Source organism: Panthera pardus, unplaced genomic scaffold, assembly GCF_024362965.1.
Source record: "Panthera pardus isolate Hobbes unplaced genomic scaffold, ASM2436296v1 HiC_scaffold_25, whole genome shotgun sequence".
NCBI lineage: Eukaryota > Metazoa > Chordata > Mammalia > Carnivora > Felidae > Panthera > Panthera pardus.
The window spans coordinates 32,848,703-32,869,757 of record NW_026526821.1 but is presented as its reverse complement, the minus strand read 5'-3'; the positions used below and the strand labels follow the sequence as shown (position 1 = coordinate 32,869,757).

At 42.6% G+C, this 21,055-nt stretch overlaps 1 protein-coding gene across 1 annotated transcript; it reads right to left on the bottom strand.

Moving 5' to 3' along the window:
* Positions 1–8,375: 8,375 nt before the first annotated feature.
* On the bottom strand, positions 8,376–20,224 carry BMP2 (bone morphogenetic protein 2). The gene is made up of 3 exons (XM_053890422.1): positions 19,639–20,224; positions 18,051–18,400; positions 8,376–10,427 (listed from the first exon to the last, which is right to left on the bottom strand). Exons 2-3 carry the CDS (start codon positions 18,391–18,393, stop codon positions 9,583–9,585), a joined length of 1,188 nt encoding a protein of 395 aa, XP_053746397.1. The 5' UTR covers positions 18,394–18,400; positions 19,639–20,224; the 3' UTR covers positions 8,376–9,582.
* Positions 20,225–21,055: the final 831 nt, after the last annotated feature.

Genomic DNA, 21,055 nt, shown 5'->3' with positions numbered 1-21,055 from the left:
AAACTATTGTGCCATGACCAAGTAGGGATTATTTCAGTGATACAAGGCTGACTGAATATTTGAAAATAAATCAATGTAATGTACCATATTAACAGACTAAAACAGAAAAGTCATTGATCACAGCCATTGAAGCGTAAAATGCATTTTTCATGCGTGTTAAAAGCTCTCAAAACACAGAAATAGAGGAGAATTTCTTCAATGTGATAAGGAAACATCTTTTTAAAAGTACCTACAGCAAATCTCCTATATGGTGATGAAAGGAAGTCAAGATAAGGAAAACATTAAGATGAAACAGGCTGCCTGACAGTCTGACAGTCGGTCAACATTAGTGAGAAGATCATCTACGGTAGAGACTTATGTTGGAGCTGGGAGGGGAAAGATGGGAGTAATGCCCCCTCTTTTTTTTTTTTTTTTAATGAAGTCTTAAGGGCATCTTCTGTTTCAGAGGATAATACTGTGTTCTACCCAGTGAATGTTTTAAGTTCCTAAAAAGTAAATAACTGTTTCAGCCTTTTAAATTCCATATGAAATTATCAAATGAGTCATGAGAAAAATGCTAACGTCAAAATTAAAATCAAATGAATCACTGTTTCTGGCTGCAAAGCAGAGCACTTTGCTCTGTGCTTACACTCTGAGGAAGGCCAACTGGCTGCCTGCTCCCTTCCCCACCACCACACCCCCACCCTCTGGAGCGGCCCTTCTCCCCAGCATCTCAGAAGCTGGGTTGTGAATAGGAGAAGAACAATATCTCCCCCGCCCCCAACAAGCATTTTCCAAAAGGTAAGTCTGTGGAGTTACTCCTCTCCCAAAACTCAAGCCCATCACCATGGAAATGAAAAATAGCAATGGGATTTTGTGCCTTCTCCAAGTTGGCATCTTAGAAGAGACTTTCAGCACAGTTTCAGTTGTGTTCAACAAACTCTCAAGTTTGTGATGACATAGGACCAAATCCCTCTCCCTCTCCAATCAGGTTGACTTTTCCAGCTCCTCTTTACTTAACCTATTTCCTTATCTCCATGGAAGGTCCTGATACCCAGAGGAAGGGAGAGAGAAAGAGAGCTGAATGTAAAATAGAACTATAGGAAAATTCTAATTGGTTTTTTGAGGATTGGGTAAGTGATAGGTACCAAATTAAAAGTACCAATTTGTGAGGCGCCTGGGTAGCTCAGTCGATTGAGCATCCGACTTCGGCTCAGGTCACAATCTTGCAGTCTGTGAGTTCGAGCCCTGCTTTGGGTTCTGTGCTGACAGCTCAGAGCCTGGAGCCTGCTTCGGATTCTGTGTCTCCCTCTCTCTGTCTCTGCCCCTCCCCCACTCATGCTCTGTCTCTCTCTCTCTCTCTGTAAAAATTAAGTAAACATTAAAAAAATTTTTTTTAAAAAGTACCAATTTGTACTTCTGCCAGAGAAGGACCACCATTTAGCTTACCTCATCGCCTGACAGCCTTGTAAGTCCCAACTCCTTTGGGACCCAGAGGTCAAAGCCTCACAGATCTACTAGGCAAGCGCCTTCCTGAGAGTTATGTTTTGGCAACAGCTGCCATGGAGGGAGGTTCTTATTTTTACACCAATGGGGCTGAAACATCGCCATCCCCCTGAACTTCCTGGAAATGGCATGTAATACATGGACTTGTCCCCATCCCTGGAAGTTCCTTAATTAATATCCCTAAGATGAACAGCAGTGTTACAGTTTCAGTGTCCTCTAACTTTAATGGTTCTGAGAATGGGAACTGTTTGGGACACTGAGCACCATGCTATGATAATGCACTTCATTATGCTTTAGTAGTGTCTATCAACACTCCCTCTACTCCTTCACACTGTGTCCTTAAAATTACCTTAGTGAACCCACAAGTATTTAAAGGGGTGAGGTTAAACAAAAGCGCAAAGAGGGGCACCTGGGTGGCTCAGTCAGTTGAGCATCCGATTTCTGCTCAGGACATGATCTCTGGTCTGTGAATTTGTCTGTGCTGACAGCTCAGAGCCTGGAGCCTGCTTTGGATTCTGTGTCTCTCTCTGTCTCTGCCTCCCTCCTCCTCCCCCCACCCCCCACTTATGCTCTGTCTCTATCTCTCAAAAATAAATAAACATTGAAAAAAAATTTTAAATAAAAGCACAAAGGAAGTATCCTTCTGACATCCAGACCTCAACCTGGCCTCATCAGTGAAAGTAATATTCAGGCAAGAAAAGTGCTCACAAAAGAGAGAGAGGATCTGGAGCTCACTTTCATATTACATATATCATTATATTATATAACAATAACCTTCCCCAACAAGGCAGAGTTATATTTTCTTTAGGGTTGCTGTTGTTGTAAATGGATTCTAGAATTCTTCAGGTTGGAGGGCCTGGTGGTTCAGTCAGTTAAGCATTCAAGTTAGGCTCAGGTTGCCATCTGAGTGACTTCGAGCCCTATGTCAGGCTCTGTGCTGACAGTGCAGAGCCTGCTTCAGATTCTCTGTCTCCCTCTCTCTCTGCCCCTCCCCTATGTTCTGTTTCTCGAAAATATATAAATAAACATTTTTAAAAAATAGAATTCCTCAGCTGAAAAACTGTTCTTTCTTCCCAGGTATATAAAAAGGGAGCCATCAAAAGTAACTTCTAAGCCCTTCTCCACACAGGCAAAATGTTCCATAACATCACCAAGGAGTTATTATGCTATGATAGTATTAAAAAATCACTCTTCTGCTCATGAAAGCTGCATTGACCAATTGACTATATATACATATATATACACATATATATATACACATATATATAATTGATCTTATATATATATATAATTGATCTTATATATATATATATACACATATATATGCACAAATATGTAAATTTGTTAAACCACGAATAACCCCCAAGTTCTCCATTGTTCTCCATTTTCTTTTATTCAGCCAAGCTATCTTCAGGCAGCAAACACACACTTAATCCTAGGAGATTAGAAAATACTAGAATCTTCTCCTGGGGCTATTTTCCTATTTCTTTGTAGCTCACCTATTGATTGTCATGAGGTTTGAAATCTGATTCATTTCAGGGCTTTGGTCTTTAAATATTGTGCCTTATAATATTGACAATACTCATGTGCTGGTGAGGACTTGTAGCTTTACTGGTTAAACCAAGTGATTGAGCAATTTTTAAGTCAGTAGTAAGGTTTCTTTATAGGAGAACATTTTGTCAAATTTATATGTACAGGCCAGACAGGCTTCAGAAGATCCTCGTTTCCAAGACAGGCTATGATGAACAAACTTCAGGACTCCCTGTTTGATCCCCATGCCAGGAAATCCTGCCTGTAAATGAATCAGTAAAGTTGGTAAAGTTTTCCATGGATTTGACTGAATTCCAGCATAGGGAACCCTGTGAAGAGGAGAGACAGAAAGGCAGCATCTCTGAGGATGAACAAGGGAAAGGGGCAGACCCAGAATGAGGAAAGCACGTCAGCTACAAATTGTGTACACATGCAAGACGAACTTGTGAACACACGTCCAACTTGGCAGATGTATAAAGATCATGTATTTATAACACGCTCCTGAAACATCTTACTGAAATGAGCAATTTAAATGACTTTGATTTAAAATTAGGCTTTTAAGAATTTTTTAAAAACACTTCCAATAGATCCACCGAAAAAGCAAAAGCAGCTTCTCAGAGCCAGTGTTCTCCACAAACCAAAGTCTTGAGTTTCTGAATGTTGCCTCAAAAAGTGATCTCTTCTCTACCTCTTTGCCTCACAAAAATCGAAGTGGCTGAGTGCTCAAGTTCAACTTTATTAATGATTTAAAACACACCCTTGGAAACTAAGCTGTCTTTTTCTTGTCCATTCAGGTGGGAAGTGTGTTCCAGCAAAGGGGAAACCTTTAGAAAGTTCTCAAACAGATAATACCTAAAGAGCTTGACTTCAAAAAATCTGATACCAGCCTTCTACCCAACAAAAGGAAGGGTAACCTGGTAAGAAAACTAAGCCTTCCATATTAAGACAAAGATAAAATACTTCAGCTGCCAAGATTCGACATCTTTAAAAATGCCTTTTCAATCTTTAACTTTTGTCTGCTTGGTTGTCTAGCAACCAAGTGCCGAAAAGAAACTCCACCCAAAACAAAGTGAAACAATACAGACACTTAACTTCATGAGTGTGTGCGCGTGTTAAGATTCTCAGCGTGCAAAGATAGAAACTCCCTTTCAGACAATTAAAACAGAAAAAGTCCTGATTGTAGATGGCAGGAAAGGAAGTCAGGAGTGAGTAAAAAGCAACTTGAAAATGCGTAATGCGGGATGAGGGTATAGTTTCCACACACCGGGCTAAAGCAAGGTTTACACTCTTAAGTAATAAAAACAAACCATTAAGCTAGGCCCAGCACTGTCAGGAAGTATAAAACAGTTCTTGAAACTTTGCAGTTACTATACAAAAGCTTTTCATAAACTCTGTTTCCTGATCTTCATTAAACGTTCACATCAAGTTGCCATGGGGCAATTAGCTTGCCTCCTGAAATCAATAAAAAATCAACAATTTGGAAATAGTTGTACAGTAAAATAGTTCAATAATTATTCTCTCATAGTGTTGTGGCCAAGTGGTTCCAGTGTAAATGCAGTCCAGATGAGATCCCGCTCCTTATGAGGGAAGCTTTAAGCAAATCGGTGGTTTGCAGAGAGATCTCCCCATCAGAACACACGACAACAATAATGTACTCCTGGCCCTGCCTTAGAGTGGGGCCCAGGGTACAAGGCAAACACAGCCTTGAAGTGGGTGTTCATGTCAGCATCTGGCATACCGCTTAAGCATCTCAGAGGAACTCAATTCAAAATGTAGAGACATAAATGAAATGATAAACCCAACAACAACAAAAACACTAGGTGCCCTACACTCAGCATATGGACTCCAGACAAGGGCAAATCAAGATTTTTCCTTTGGATATATGGGAAAAATATGTATGTATATGTGTACGTATATGTTATGCACATATATATAGTATATGTTGACATATTATTAGTGTGTCTAGTATTAAATATACACATATGTATGTGTCTAGTATTAAATATATATATATATTATATATATATTTATATATATGTATTATATATATATTTATATATATGTGTGTGTGTGTGTGTTTGAAGATTAGGAATTTATTCATCTCAGCATTTCAACAAATATTCAAATCTGTGCTGCTTATAAGAAATCTTAATAGTAGTCCCCTAAAAAGTAAAAACGAGGCTGCAAAACAGATGACCCTCATAGGACATTTTGCTAAAAAGGAGGCACCAACACAGAGATATTTCTTTGCTGACCCCCACTGCAGAGGGAAATCACTTCCTTTTGCTTTTTCTAGCCTGAGCCCATTCACCTCACCACCTTATTTGAAGCCAACTGCAGCATCACAAATTCCAGTATCCATTAAATCTAATCTCAAATACCAACTTGCGAAGCTTTATATCACCCTCTAGGCTCAGTGGTGTTATACAATGAACTGCCTTAGAACTTAAAAAAAAAAAAATCAAGTATCATTTTTAGTATAAACAAATGCTTCAAATGTATGACATCTATTTGCTGCCTTCAAAGGGAAAACTTTTAACTCAGACGCTTGGCACTAAGATCACACAGGATCAAGTCAGTGGACTGACTTGAGTGTTAAACTTTTTTAAAGTACGTTAAGGGCTTGCACCTGCTCCCCCATCCACATAGATGTACTGACATGTATTTGACTAAACTGACTGCGTACATGCCCAAGCAAGCACGCAGAGCAGATTTTACAAGATAAGCAACCAAGTGTTTTCATGTCTGAGGGTGGCTGGAACACAAAATTGCCAGTCATCTTGTGGGGGAAAAGAATGCCTTTGAAAAAAATATGTAGAACATCATTTCAGATATGGTGAAATGTATTCAAATACCATCCTGTATACAGGTTTTGTTTTTTTTCCTTTAATGGCTACTTCTTAGAGAGGGGCCTAAACTCAGTGCAACTTTCTGCCGTTGTGATTGAGAAAGAATTATCAGAGCCTTGCTACTCAAAGAGTAGTCCATGGGCCAGAGGTAACAGCTTCACCTGGGAGCGTCTCAGAAATTCAGACTCTCAGGCCCCACCACAGTTTCACTGAAACAGAACCTATGTTATGATCCCAAGGGGTCTGTATACACATCAACTTGTATTCCCCTTGAGGCAGTACTGGTGAATCGTATGCACATTAAAATCTAAGATGTTTTATTTAGAGCATCGGTCCCCCAAGTTAGGTAGAAGTTCACTTTGAAATTTGCACAGGAGGGAGATAGTCAAAAACTCTGCCCCGAAGAATATAGTAAAGTTGTAATTTATGGCAACAAAGTAGAGAAAAAAGGAAAAGCATTTTACCTGAGTAAAGCAGACTTGCATTTTATCCATCTCACCCTACTTGCCCCCTGAAAAAAAAAAAAGAAGGCAAGGAGAGGAATAGAGCAATCTTACTTCTTTGTAATTGCCCACGTATATCATACTTATTCTACACTTAAATTATTCTTTATTGCAAGGTTATGTTTCTTTTGCCTTATAACAGATTGGGGGCTGTGGCATCTAACACTAATATGACTGCAGAATAGAAACACACTCTTTTAAAAAAGTGCTTTGAGTTGCACAAATGATTTCTCCATCTCCAATAAAAAATTGAGGGAAAAGACATGGAACGTTTAGATTATCTAGTGATAATCTTGGCCTCTTGAGGTACAATTTAAAGTAGCAATTGGAATACAAATTAAGAGAAGGTGGAAGCACAGATAAATTTGTAAACTTTCACCCTCCCCCACCCCAATTTTGAATGCAAAAAATGAACAGAGCAATTGGGACCTGCCATACAGGTTGAAACCATGCCAGGGCGAGCACACAGCCCAGACAAGCACAAAAACAGATGACACAATTTAATCAATTTTGAAAGGCGATCCTCCAAAATTCAGAAACTGATACATTTGTTTAAAGCCAACTGTAAAAGGATTCAAGGATTCCTACAGAATAGTCACTGAGGATTCAAAAGATTCCATGTCATGGAGTTATGACACTTTTTCTCAGAATGAAAAATGTGAGCCAAAAGGTCTGTAAGAATGTAGAATGTATGTAAGAATATTCTGTTTCTCAAATGAACTGCCAAGGTCAGAGTCCTCAACTAAACTGAAGCTGAAAATACCATCATCTAGACATATGTAATATATATCACATATTTTCATATGTTTTTATACATATTACATATTACGTGTGTATATTTACGTTTGTGTGTATTTTATATACATATAAAACATGCAAGAGAACACATTTGAATTGATACCATTGAAAACCATTTTAACAAAGAAAATCAGAACCAATGAAGCAGAAAAATCGAAAAGAATGGATTGAATTGCCAAATGGCTGGAAACTCTTGTACTATAATCTCACACTCTCATCTAGAGTATTTGGAGATGAGAAAACATGGTTATTATTTCTTAAGATGTTAAGACAGTGCACGTTGTCCCTCCTATCCATGGCAAACAAGGGTGAAGGATGGCTGGAGGAGAGACCATCCTGCCCTCCAAACTTGGTTCTAAGACTAATGATTCTCACCTAAGACTAATGATTCTCACCCAAAAGCAACAGGGATAGGGCTAAAAAGGAATGGAAAGGTTTTTAAAAGTGGAAGGAGTAAAAGATAACTAGCATTAATTTAAAAACATAATCTACGTAATCTCAAGACAAGGGTTAAATCTATCACAATCAAAATGTTACTATATCCATTCCAAGTTAATTCCTGAGGAGAATCTGATTGTAACAGTCTGTTCCTTTATGAGCATGCGATTTTTTCAGCCAATTCCAAGAAGGCTAGGAAAGTTTAGAACCAGGCCTCACCAATCACAGCAGGATCAGAGGTGACACAGAGCCCTAGAAATTGACCTAAAATACTTCCAGTACAACAGTGGGGAGTTGTGGGTCCCCTGGCCATACAGACATACCCACCGAACCCTTCTTTGGGTCTGGTTTCAACACAAGAGCACAGAAGCTCTGCCACTGTGAGAGTTCACTCTGAGCGGCCTAATTTGACTTCATTCTGCTTGGGCTTCCATCCAATTGGCAGATGTCCTTGCAGAAGCTGATCTCAGACACTTTCCCTTTCTAATTTTTTGGCACCGTTGCCTCTGTTGCATGGGATATCATCTCTGAAACTTTATCTTGGGTTCCCCAGGTTTTGCTTGTTTTGGAGCTTTGGTTTTTCTCTTAAATCTTTCTCTTAAATCATGAACCCCCAAAGACGTTCATGTGAAATACTAAATCATTGGTAATTCCTTTGAGGCAAATATGAATTATCAAGTGACTTGCTTGCAAATTTCCAACCATTCCTTCCCTTTTCCCCACCTCCCTCCAAAATGAGTAACTTCAGAAGCAAAAAAATGCAAACACAAGGTAATCATCATGAATGCTGTACAAATGCACCATTTTCTTACAGGTTGGACTTTATAAAATGAAATGCCAGAGCTCTGATATTTATTATCTAAAATAGGTTTAACATTTGGAGAAATGTGTTCAAACACATAACCTTGGAAAGAAAAGCAAGCTGATCGAACAGAGAATAGGCAGTGGGCAGAAAACATGATAGGCACAATTTTTCTGTGTGTTGGACAAATTTAGAAAACTGGGCCCTTCTGAGCACAAAGAGCTCCCAGATGAGGTAAAAGTTAAATACAAATCAATTTCCAATTCTTCATGAGAGCCATTATATATCAATTTTAAATATACATGACCACAATATTAATAACAAAGAAATCTTATGTTTTATTTAATACTTTGGCCAGACCAGCCCCTTTGAAGGGGTCACTACTTTAGGAAAGAAGAATAACAAACCATCATTCACTTTCCTGCAGGTTCATCATTTTCCCAATTATTTCTATTGGTCCTGCTTTATGCTTTCTGCAAATTAAGGGGTAGGAAAGTGTTTCGATATTAGATCAGCAATGTCTGGTTCTTATCCAAATATTCCACCTAATAAGGACGTAAGTTCTCATGGATTGGACAACCACTCTGCAACATTCCTGAGAATTGAATAATATAATAATCTTGAAAGTCAGCAGAGTGGATTATCCACTTTTTTTTTTTTCTGGACTTGAACTTGTGACCTTAACAGTAGCACTGCAAAAAAGCAAATGTGCTAAGCACTTTGCCAGAGTAACCTTCCATGTAGACTTTTCATCTTAAATACACACAACTGGAAACAACTACAATTTTTGGAAAATTATGTACAAACCCAATACTTCTTTTGATTACATATAAATACAAATTAGCTATCTTTCCTAAAAAGTGGTTATAATAGTAAATAAATACAAAATAAATCTGACCATTATACTTCATGTGCTGGGGTTGAACCCATATAAAATGTACAACTAAATACATTTTAAAATCTTTAAGGAATAATTCTCTGATTAAAATATTTGTTTTCCCAACTTCTTTTCGTAGATATAAATATATTTTCAAAATAGCTGTTTTTTTTTTCTCCATTCCATTCCATAAATAAAGTCTTCATTGGGAAATATTAAAGTGTCAACTTGGTTTTTTTTTTTTTTTGCTTTTTTCTAAAATATATATATATATATATTTATTTATTTTATTTTGCTGTGCTAACGACACCCACAACCCTCCACAACCATGTCCTGATAGTTCTTTAATACGACCTTTTCATTTTCATCAAGGTACAGCATGGAGATAGCACTGAGTTCCGTTGGTACACAGCATGCCTTAGGAATTTTAGAATTAACAGAGTTGACCAACGTCTGAACAATGGCGTGATTAGTGGAGTTCAGGTGATCTGCCAGGGGAAAAGGGCATTCCCCGTGGCAATAAAAGGCATGGTACCCTGGGGGAGCTACGATCCAGTCATTCCACCCCACGTCACTGAAGTCCACATACAAAGGGTGTCTCTTACAGCTGGACTTAAGGCGTTTGCGCTGTTTGTGTTTTGCTTGACGCTTTTCTCTTTTGTGGAGAGGGTGCCCTTTCCCGTCGTGGCCAAAAGTTACCAGCAGTGGCCTGATCTGTGACCAGCTGTGCTCATCTTGGTGCAAAGACCTGCTAATCCTGACGTGTCTCTTGGAGACACCTTGGTTCTCCTCCAAGTGGGTCACTTCCACCACAAATCCGTGGTTGGTGAGTCCCTGTGCGGTCCACCTCATCACAGCAGGGGTGACGTCAAAACTCTCCCATCTGCTTGTGTTCTGATTCACCAACCTGGTGTCCAAAAGTCTGGTCATAGGGAACTTCAAGTTGGCTGTTGCAGGTTTTATAATTTCATAAATATTAATTCGGTGATGGAAACTGCTATTGTTTTCCAAAGTTTCCTGCATCTGTTCCCGAAAAACCTGAAGTTCTGCTGAGGTGATAAACTCATCGGTGGGGATAGAAGTTAAATTAAAGAAGAATCTCCGGGTTGTTTTTCCACTCATTTCAGGCAGTTCTTCCACAGATTCTAATTTGATAGAGAAAGGTGGAAAAGGAGAAGAAAAAACTCATTCAGTAAAACAAGTAACAACAATCTGATGATATATGAGAATTTGTAAACCTCATTTCAGGGTTTGATTCAACCCATGTAAAAGTTTGCAACCAGAAAATAAAAAACTCCCCTTTTAATAAAAAGGAATCCTCCTTTTTCTGTGTGTTTATGTCAACATGCACACCATGAAGCAAAACTTCACAATTCATTATTATGTTTTTAATCCAATACATGAATACTGCTTCCAGGTGGCTATAATAATGGGGGAAATGGTGAAGCATTTCTTTGGAATTCACAGACTTTAGGGCAAAAAAAAAAAAGTCAGCACTATAGTTAGTAGAGGTCTAATGAGTGAGGATTTGAGGAAATTATTGCATTTCTTAAAAAGAAAAAGGCTTTAATGTCAATCCCTTAAGCGGTATTCTAAATCATTACTCTGCAATTTAGATGATTTACAAATCTCGATATACAGATTTCAGTTTCCTAATTAAAGAGTCTGAAACTCAACATCAACGATGACATTTTGCAAAGCACACCCTACTATTTTACTCCAAGTCCAGAGACAAAGGCATTTACAGGGATCGACTTCTTTGGAAGCATAAGGGTGGTACTACGACACCCGTAGTAATTAAGGCCAGACAATTTCAAGAGAAGGAACTTCCCAACTGTTGTCTGTTCTCTCACCTCCTTATGACCTCAAAAGCCAAATCTCATTTTAGATACTTTTGGGGGGAAAAAAGGACTCTCTTCTGTTTTTAATTCCTTTGTCCTTATAAAAATAATAATAAGCCATATTAAAAACATACACCTACCAAATAGACACAAAACCAAAAAAATTATGAAAATTTACAAAAATACCATTATATTTGTGACATAAGGGATAATGTCATCCTATTACAGAATAAACATTCTATATCTACTATCATCATTTCAAAACAGCCATTGAAGTGGGCTGTGCATAAAATGTCTTTCTGATTTAAGATTCCTGAATTTAAATTTAAAGGAGTACTGTTTTCCAAGCAAACAATAAAATATACCATAGCACCTTGAATGTTTTTGTCTGCAAATCATCCAAGGTACACGTTATCATTAAATTGGCAGTAAATACCAATAGGATTTGAGACATTTGGGTTTATTTTCTTCTAGCTTTACCACAGCCTTGCCCTTTCATTATCTAAAAACCTAACCTGCTTCATTCAGGATCCAACCTAAGTGCTACCAAAATCTGTTTGGCCCTATCATTCTCATAAGAGGAAATCATGGTTGTATTTCCCCTAAGTCAAATAGCTATAAGCTGAACACAGAGAATCTAGATGTGTTAGCAGAGCAGAATCACTTCAGATCACTCACTCAAAGGTTCTACTTGTGTAAACCTTCATCATCAAATCACCATTCATCAAGGCAAGGTAAGTGGAAGTGCCAAGTTCAAGAGGGACAATTTACAAGAAATTACGGAGTAATGCTTTAATGTGATGCTTCTCAAATTTTAGTCTTCACACAAAACTTCTAAGACATCTTCAATCTCCAAATGCAGATTCTGATTCAGTGGGCCTGGGTGGAACCTGCGATTCAGCATTTCTAGCAAGCTCCCAAGTGAGGTGATGCTGGGAGCTCATGGACTACCCCTAGAGGGTCAAGATTTTAAAGGATGCTTTTCACATTCAAGTGTAAATTCCAGGAGCATATTTTAAAGTGATTTTTGGTCAAATAATACAAAAATGAGAAGAAACACTAGTGTTGGCCAAGGAGTAAGAGGTGGGCCCATGGAACAGAAAGATCTTCCAAAGCTCATCTATTTGGGATGTGGAGGCTATCAGGACAAGAAGTAAACCCTCCATGGTCCCCTCGTGGCTGCCAGTCTACACCTGTCAGGAATACCTTTGGGGAGCCATCCACACTCTAAACCTCACTCTAAGCTAATGGTACTTCGGACCAGGCACTATTTTCAACAACCAATCAGATCAGGGCTCTCCTTAGTGGCTCCAACAAGTATCAAGGATTGTGTTTAGCTTCTTTCCTTCTTTCCTTTCCTCTAATTCAGGAGCCCTCCAATGTTTCCACTGAAGGCGTTCTTTCAGCAGAGAAGCCAACAGATACCAAAGAAAAAAGGAGTGACATAAAACTCAGCAATGTCCCCCAGATTTAATGACATAAGGCCACATCTGGCTTGAGCTACTGACTTCTCTGATAACCAGCACACCCAAGAATGCTCTCTTTTCTTTTAAAGAGGAGGAAGGAAAGGCAAATTATTCAGGGCATTTGCTGAACAGCTGTCATAAGAAGGTGTCCAGAGAAATACCAAACAAAAACTCTGAATCTAAATCCATAAATGAAAAAGAAAGAAGTAATGAACATACACAGACACATGGACACACACACACACACACACGCACACGCACACACACATAGCCAGTGGATGATAATGAAGGGGCAATCACCAAGACAAGAATGAAAGACAGGTAAAATGAGTAAAGATGGGTATAGAAGAGGAATAAAACAGAATAACCCTCCCGAAGATATATGTAAGACTGAATCATATAAAATTGCCACTGTTTGACCAGATTTGATTTGACAGGGAAAAAAAAAAAAGCCAGCAATTAACATACTTCAAAATCTCACTGGAGGTTATGTGGCAAAAAAGGATATCATTTAGCAACCTTACCAAAGGGAAGAACAGCACTATTAAACAACAGTACTGTGAAGACCTTTCCCTGACTTTCCAAGCTTCATCAAGAACCCCTATTTGTCCTTAATACAAAGGATGCTGTGGTGATGCCCCTGTAGATTCAGGCTACAGAGGCAAGTCAGAAGGTCACAGAAAACCCCAAACCCAGGAAAAAAAACTATTCAAGTTTGGGGCACCTACCACCATGTCCTTTGATCTGCAAGGAATGAATTAATTCTTGAGGGTAGAAAAATCAAAACCTATTTCAAATAAAGTAAAGGAAAAGGAAAAAAAGCTGAAAATCATCATACCAAGCCTAGAGATTCTGAAAATATATTTACCGAAATAGGTGATGTATGCTTTTTGTTAATTCTCTTGTTGAATAAGCTGAATTTGTCAAGGGCTTTGGTTATTTTGGCCTATTTTAGACCTTTATTTATTTATTTATTTATTTCTATCTATTTATTTTTAATTTACTTTTTTTTAATTTACATCCAAATTAGTTAGCATATAGTGCAACAAATGATTTCAGGAGTAGATTCCTTAATGCCCCTTACCCATTTAGCACATCCCCCCTCCCACACCCCCTCCAGTAATCCTCTGTTTGTTCTCCATACTTATAAGTCTCTTATGCTTTGTCCCCCTCCCTGTTTTTATATTATTTTTGTTTCCCTTCCCTTACGTTCATCTGTTTTGTCTCTTAAACTCCTCATATGGGTGAAGTTTAGACCTGAACTTCTAAACCTCTAAGTTCTTATCTAAACAGATGGAGCTATGGCTGCAAAAATGTGGAGTTGGTAAAGAAAAATAAGGCACCAGTGACATTTGACCTCTCCTCTAAAAGTGAAGTTCTAACTTAATCATATACACTGTCAATTATTCATCTACATCAAAATAACAAAAGATGAGGCTGAATTCTCTTAGCCACACTGGGTTCCCTCTGGCTTCCTCTTCCCTAGACAAGGGGGAATATAGGACATAAGAGAAATAAATCATCATGATAATGTAATTAGTGTGCTTAATGCTTCTTTGTGCCATATCTGACACTAAGATCTTTGACATGAATTATCTCTTAACCAATCAATTAGAGAGGAACTCTTATCTCCATTTTGGAAATGAAATAGTTGGACCTCACAGAGGTTGTGTGACTTTCCTAAGGTCACAGAGCTAGTAAATGAAGAGCAGGGCTATGAGCTTGAGTCTACTGTAGTTTCCAAGTTTCTGGCCACTAGATGACACTACCTAACATGAGGGAAGAGTCAAAAACTCAAGCAAAAGTCAAAGCCATCAGGGGAAACTTTAAATTTAATAAAATAATAACCATAGGGTGAGTTCTTTCCCCACCAAAGGGGATAGAAATATACTACCACCCAAATATGGTGGAAAGAAGAAAGAACTAAAGATGAGGAAAGTAAAGTGGCACAGACTACTCGGTCATGCAGATTTTATTTGGAACCACTGATATTTTGCAGCTGCCTTTTTGTCCTAAAGAATGGGGAATTTAGCAAAAAAGTGAGTTATCATTAAGTTTTGAGAAGTCTGCAACATTCTTTGGACCAAAAATGACTATTAACCTGGGAATGCTGTAGCTAATCAGTATGGTTGGAAATCACTGCCCTTCAGTGAAAGTAGCTAAGAACAAGAAACACTACTTTCTAGAATATAAAATAAGGGCAAGAAAATTGATACATCAAGGAGAAAATAATATAAGATAAAAAGGTTAAAAGGAAACAGTCTTAAAAAAAAAGATAACAAAAGAAATGGCAAATATAGGGAAAGTATGGTCATCCTCACTGACCCTGATCTGGCTTCTGCCCACCCTTAACTCCAACACCCTTGGAATGATCATGTGCCCTCTTACCGTCCTCTGACTACTTGGTGAAATACACAAAGGCAAGTCTAAGAAAAAGACAAAATAGCTCAATGAGAAGGGATCAAGGAAGAATACACGGGAGCCACTAAAAGAGGACAGAAAATATTAGTGTAAGAACAATTATTGGGCACCAAATCCTCAATCTCCATGAGGATTTCTAAAGAGAATGCCTGTTCTACTCGATGGGGCCTTTCTTAACAAGACTAAATACCTGGGGATCCTAGGAAAGCACATCAGGTAAGCATTGGTTTGTGGGCTGTACGTGCCAAATCCTGTGCTTACACTGGGCATTTATGATACAAGTTCTCTCTCACAGGGTAATGGTTGGATATTTTCAAGATAATTACATTTGTGGGAAAAGGGCTAATCTCTATTTGAAGCCTTTAGTCATAATTCCATTGTTTCATGCAAAAAGAAGTCTGTGTCCTTCAGGGTCTAGAGAGCAAGCACATGGTCCTTCTGTATTCCCTCCTGACAGGAAAGCATAGAGACTTTTTGCAGGGCCAATGAAAGCAACCAATTTCAATGTGTTTCTAACTACAGCAAGCACAGAACACTCTTTCCAGTTGGAGAAGTGATTTTTCTATCCTCAGTGGCAGTAGTGCAAGGTCTATGTGGCCAAAGCACTTTTTAATGACTGAAAAAGAGAAAATTATTGCAGCACTTGGGCTCTCCTGAGTGAAAAGTATTGTACAGAGGACTAGGCCAAGTTTAACAGGAGAAATGACAACAGGTAATTTTTGTCTCAGATCGCCTACCATGTGGTCCCATTATCTTCATACAGTGGTTGAGATCTAAAAACCATGATATCTCTTGTGTTGTAAGTTCACCAAATCATCCAGATCTCACCCACAAATGAAACCAATAGGTAATTCTTGGAATCGAGCCCTTACTCCCCTACCAAACAAATGTCCATTAAGGCAGCATGAGCCAAGTTCTGCTCTGAAGCCAGCTGCCTTAATTGCATGGTTTATTAGAAGATTTTTGGTGCCACGCACGGCACAAGGATGTTTATAAAAACCAAATTCTGGGTAACAACAAAATGAAATGGCTTCAAAAAGTGCATTATGTGGTCTAATAGTGATATACTAGTCATAACAAGAAAAGAAATGGATTTGATGAAATTTGAGGCAAAAATTACATGGCTTTTCTGTATCATCTAACTGCACTAAGATCTGACATTACTATAAATTGACTTTAAGCAGGTTGGTAACTTCTGTATTATTTTGCACATAACATGTATGCTTTTAAAGATATAAATTCTGACTTATAAACTCAAGCATGCTATTTAAGCTAAAATAACACTCAAATAATTTGTAGCCTGTTCAGTTTTGATGAAGCCACTTCTAGAGGAAGAAGGAGAAAGGCACAGACTTCACTGATGGAATCCTGCAACTCAATGTTTTAGGTGTCAAAAGACTTAAATGTTCTTCCTTTTAAGTTAGAAGAGGCACACGATACCTTCCTGGCCTTAAAAATAAAGTTAAGAATGATTCCAGGCTAAATGTCCAGGAGAGGTGGCTGAAATAGCTATTCTTGTTACTTTTCTATGCAGAAAAACAGTTCTAAGCAGCATCAGCTGGGAATGACGAGCTGCATCTATAATCACCCCAAGGTTATGTTGACAGAATGTACAGGAATGAAAACATTTCTACATATGACAACAGACAACTTCTGCTTCAGTGAATGACTCCTGAGGGAGTAGAAGGCTATCTTCTGTCTTTTCCCATTGGATTGCTACTGCAAAAAGCACCTCACTTGGAAACGTGCTGAAAAATGAACTGATTATCAATTCAGTGTCCCCTTCAGAACATACAGCTGCTTTGATGAAGTACGTTTTGTTATGCAACTTTTCTTTGGGACTTCTTCCCAATGCCAAGTGCTGTTCTCACAAGTGTAGTCGCCCTTCACAGTGGCAGAAAAGGCCTGGCTGTAACATTTCTTATTTGTTTACAACAGATCACAGATTTCCACTTGAAATTTACCACCTCAACAGGGCAAGGCAAGAAAAAGGGAGCTTTACTCCCAAGTCTCCAGTAACCTACAAGTGGCTGCTGTCTGATACACAGCTTTGGACCATTCTCTAGTATTTGACAAAACCTGTTCTCAATTTGGAATGTATTAAGCCAAAGTGGCATTTAAAAGTGTAGAAAAAGAACTAAAGTGAAACATATTTTTACTAATTGTTCTAACTTGGGTACAACAGATGTCAATAGCTGCTCTAAGACATTTCAAATCCACTAAACATTTTTCTGATGAAACAAGCAGAAACATCCTACCTTAGCAAAACCACATCCAGTACCATAAAAGAAAAAAAAAAAATCCACATTTCAATGCACATGAAAAAAAAAAAAACAGGCAGCTGCTGCAAAACTTTTATCTGAAGGCTTGCCTTGTCTCTACTAGGGAGTTCATCTCAGATTTAAGCACAAAACAAGAAAGTCATTGTGGAAACAATAAGATTGATTGTGGGATTGATCTCCCACGGGGATTAGATAGGGATTCGAAATCTTCCAAAGCAGGCCCAGATCAACTGTAAATTAGAAAGACTTTGGGGCCCGGGCTTTGATTTTTCAATAGTATCTCTGAAAATTCTGCCCTTGGCTGTGTCTGGCCTAAAACCCTGGCTTAAGCAGGGGAAGCAGATTTACAGGGCAAGGGCTTCCAAACAGACTTTAAAGAGATCCCAACCTGCCCCCCTTCTTTCCATTCTCCCCCTATGAAATTCTTGCACGTTTAGCTGACTAGGGGCATGCCTTTTGCCCTCATCTTCCCCATCACTTGATTTCTCTCCAGTTCCTGGAGGAGGAGTCGCTTTTCTGGCTGCAAGCCAGGAAAAGGGTGCGGATTTACCAAAGGGGAATCCCTGGCTCCCGAACCACACAGGCAGTGCGTTAAAGCCAGGTTCCGAAAGGTTCTTACAAAGTCAAGAATGGAAACGTCTGCGGAGTCCTGGCCAAGCTGCCTTTCCAGGGATGCCAACGCTCAACCCACGGTGGGGAGCGTTGGGAGGTGACTCTCCGCCCGCATCTCCGCCCCCACTCTCAACTCCACACCTCACCTTCGTGGTGGAAACTGCGCACGGTATTGGCGAGGCTGGCTGCCCTCTCCAGCCGGTGGTCGGGGGCGGGGGCGCCCGGCTGGCCCGAGTGCCGGCGATACAGGTCCAGCATGTAGGGGGGCACCACGGCGTCCCTGCTGGGGGTGGGTCTCCGCTTCAGGCCGAACATGCTGAGCAGCCGCAACTCAAACTCGCTCAGGACTTCGTCCGAGGGCTGGGACGAGGAGCGGCCAGTTGATGCCGCGAACTTCCTCCGGCCCAGCTCGGGAATGAGGCCGGCCGCGCCGCCCAGGAGGACCTGGGGAAGCAGCAACGCTAGAAGACAGCGGGTCCCGGCCACCATGGTCGACCTGCGGACAGGGCCGACGTGAGTCACCGAGTTCCCCGCCCAACCCTCACCCCTTCCGCCCCCGCGTCCCCAGCTCCCGCTCGGTCTGTTGCCTCCTCCTCCAGGGTGCCCACTTGGTTTGCAACACTCGTGGGGATACTTCAAAGGGGCTGAAGCTTGAACGTTTGGGAGAATAAAAAGCCCCGAGTTCCTGAGCCCGAAGGCTTTTCCTCTTCCATCCCACTCTCACCCATCTGACACGATTTGCACACACACACATACATACATAACACACACACATACACACACACCAGAATCAATGACTGTCACCTTTTTTTCTGTGACACTGGCGCTGACAGCCAGTGCAGGGAACCTGGGGAAACCACCGCTTGGTCTGACACCTCTCCGTTCCCTAAACAAACCCAAACACATTGCCCAGCTCGAATATAAACACGCACTAATGGTGCATGTGACTTCCTTAGAGGCACTGTATAGAACTTCCTGATACACGCGCGCGCGCGCACACACACACACACAGACACACACACACACACACACAGAGTCTATAACTTCCAGACCCAGTTAACTCAAGGCCACAACTTCCCAAGCCACTTGCAACTTGTGCCCCCCCCCACCCCTGCCTCTAACCTCCGAGGTGTCAGGACAGGCCACTGCAACCCCTTCGCCCTCCCCCCTCCCCCATGCAGTCAAGATACACATGTATATTCCTGGAGTTACATAAATAATTAATATCTATTAATTCACGTATCAGTAGAAGGTGACATTGAAGTACTATCCCCCTCGCATTCTTGGAAACAGAGAGAACCCCAACTTCTAGTATTCTCCTAAATGGCACTTGACTGAGTAGAAAGCCGGTCTTCCTGAGAAACTTGAAGAAGGGAGAAAAGACGGCCATGGTAGGGCTTAAAGGTTGGCAACTAACGGGTGAAATCCAGGGGCCACCTTCTCGAAGGGATTTCTTTGATTTTTTTTTAAGTCATCTAAGTGTTAACAGCCCTAATAAAATACTGAAAAGAGGGAAGGGAGGAGGGGCGGAAGAGTGCGAGCCAGGAGGGCCAGGCTGACGGTCGCCTGGGGCGGTAGGATGTGGGCATTCCCGCAGGGGCTCGGCAGCACGTGGACCTGGAGGGGGTCTGTTTACGTCCGGCCAGGCCCGGCCCCCGGACGGGCTCGGCTGCAGGGGCCGCCCGGGCCCCGCGCCCAACCCCCCAGTCCCAGCCCGGGGCCCACGTCCTCTACCTTTAGGAGACCGCAGACCGTCTAAGAAGCACGCGGGGACACGTCCATTGAAAGAGCCTCCACATGGAAAAAGCTCTGGTCGAAGGACCTGGCGCAGGGACTGGGTTCCCTTCCTTTGCCACCTCCTCCTCCCGGGTGCCGGCGGGGCAGTCCTCCTCGCGCAGGGAACGGCGTCTCGGGGTCGGGCCCGGCGGCGGAGTGGAGGTGCGCGGGGTTCAGAGACGGCGAGGCTGGGTCCGCTGGGGCAAAGGCACCAAAGCGAAGTGGGGAGCGCAAGCTATTCTCCCTGCAAGTTCAAGAAGTCTCCAGCCAAGTGCTGACACACAACAACAGCGAGCAGGGGGAGGAGTGCGGGGAAGGGAAGGAAAGGGAGAGAGGAAAAGCTGGTGCTGTCGTTGTCCTTAGGAACCAGCGCCCGCGGGACGAGTGGCCCCGCGCGGGGCCGGCTGCGGCACTCGGGGGGCGAGGGTCGGGCGCTCCGCGCTAGCTCCGCCGCGGCCCATGGCTCGGGGCAGCCATCCTGGGAGACGCCAGGTCCGGGCAAGGGCGCAGCGGCGATCTCGGTGCCGGGCGAGTTGCCCCCCCGCATCACTCTGCCTTACTCCAGCGCACCCCCATTAGCGCTAGCCAGCTGAAACCCCCGCGGCTCCGGCGCTCCGGCGTCCTCGGGCGCATTCTCCGGCGAGTGGAGCCGAGTCCCGGGCCGCCAAGGCGGGTGGCCGCGCTCTCCCCTAGCTCTCCTAGCCCCCGGGCCAAGCTGCGGTGCGCTTTGTGGCCAGCCTGGGGTCCGCTCACACGTCGGCCGGCGCGTCGCAGGCCCCCGAGCTCCGGCAGTAGGTGATCGGCATCGCGGCGCTCCGGCTCGGCTCCCGGCTCCCCGGCGCTCTGCGCGCCGGTCCTCGGCTCTGGCGCGGCCCGGGCAGCTGAGGCCACGGCGCAGTGGCGCGCACGGCCGGGCGCTCCAGCCCGCGCGAGGTCTGCGGCGCGCTGGTGCCTCGGAGCCCCCAGTAATCCGCGAGACGCTCGCCGCTCGCCGCGAGGTCGTTCGGGTCGCTGGCGGAGCCTGTGGCTGCTGATGTCCGGCGGCGGCTGCCAATCCCCGGCGGGGTGTGGGAAGCGGAGCGGCGGGCGCAGCGCAAGCCGGGCGCAGCGCGGCGGGGCGAGGACTCCGGCGGCGACGGCGGCGGCGGCGGCGCCGTGGCGCGGCGCTCGCGGCTTTTAAAGGGGACGCAGCCTGCCGTCTCCCTCTCCGCGGAGGCCGAACACCTCCCCCTCGGTGGCGCGGCCCGCCGGGGATCCCCGAGCGGGCGGGAGCGGCGCGCAGGGGTGTGGACGGCGCGCCGGGGCAGCCGCGGCGGGGTGGGGCCGAGGGCGGGGACGCGTGGCTGCCGAGGGGGGCGCTCGCGCCTCCAGCCCC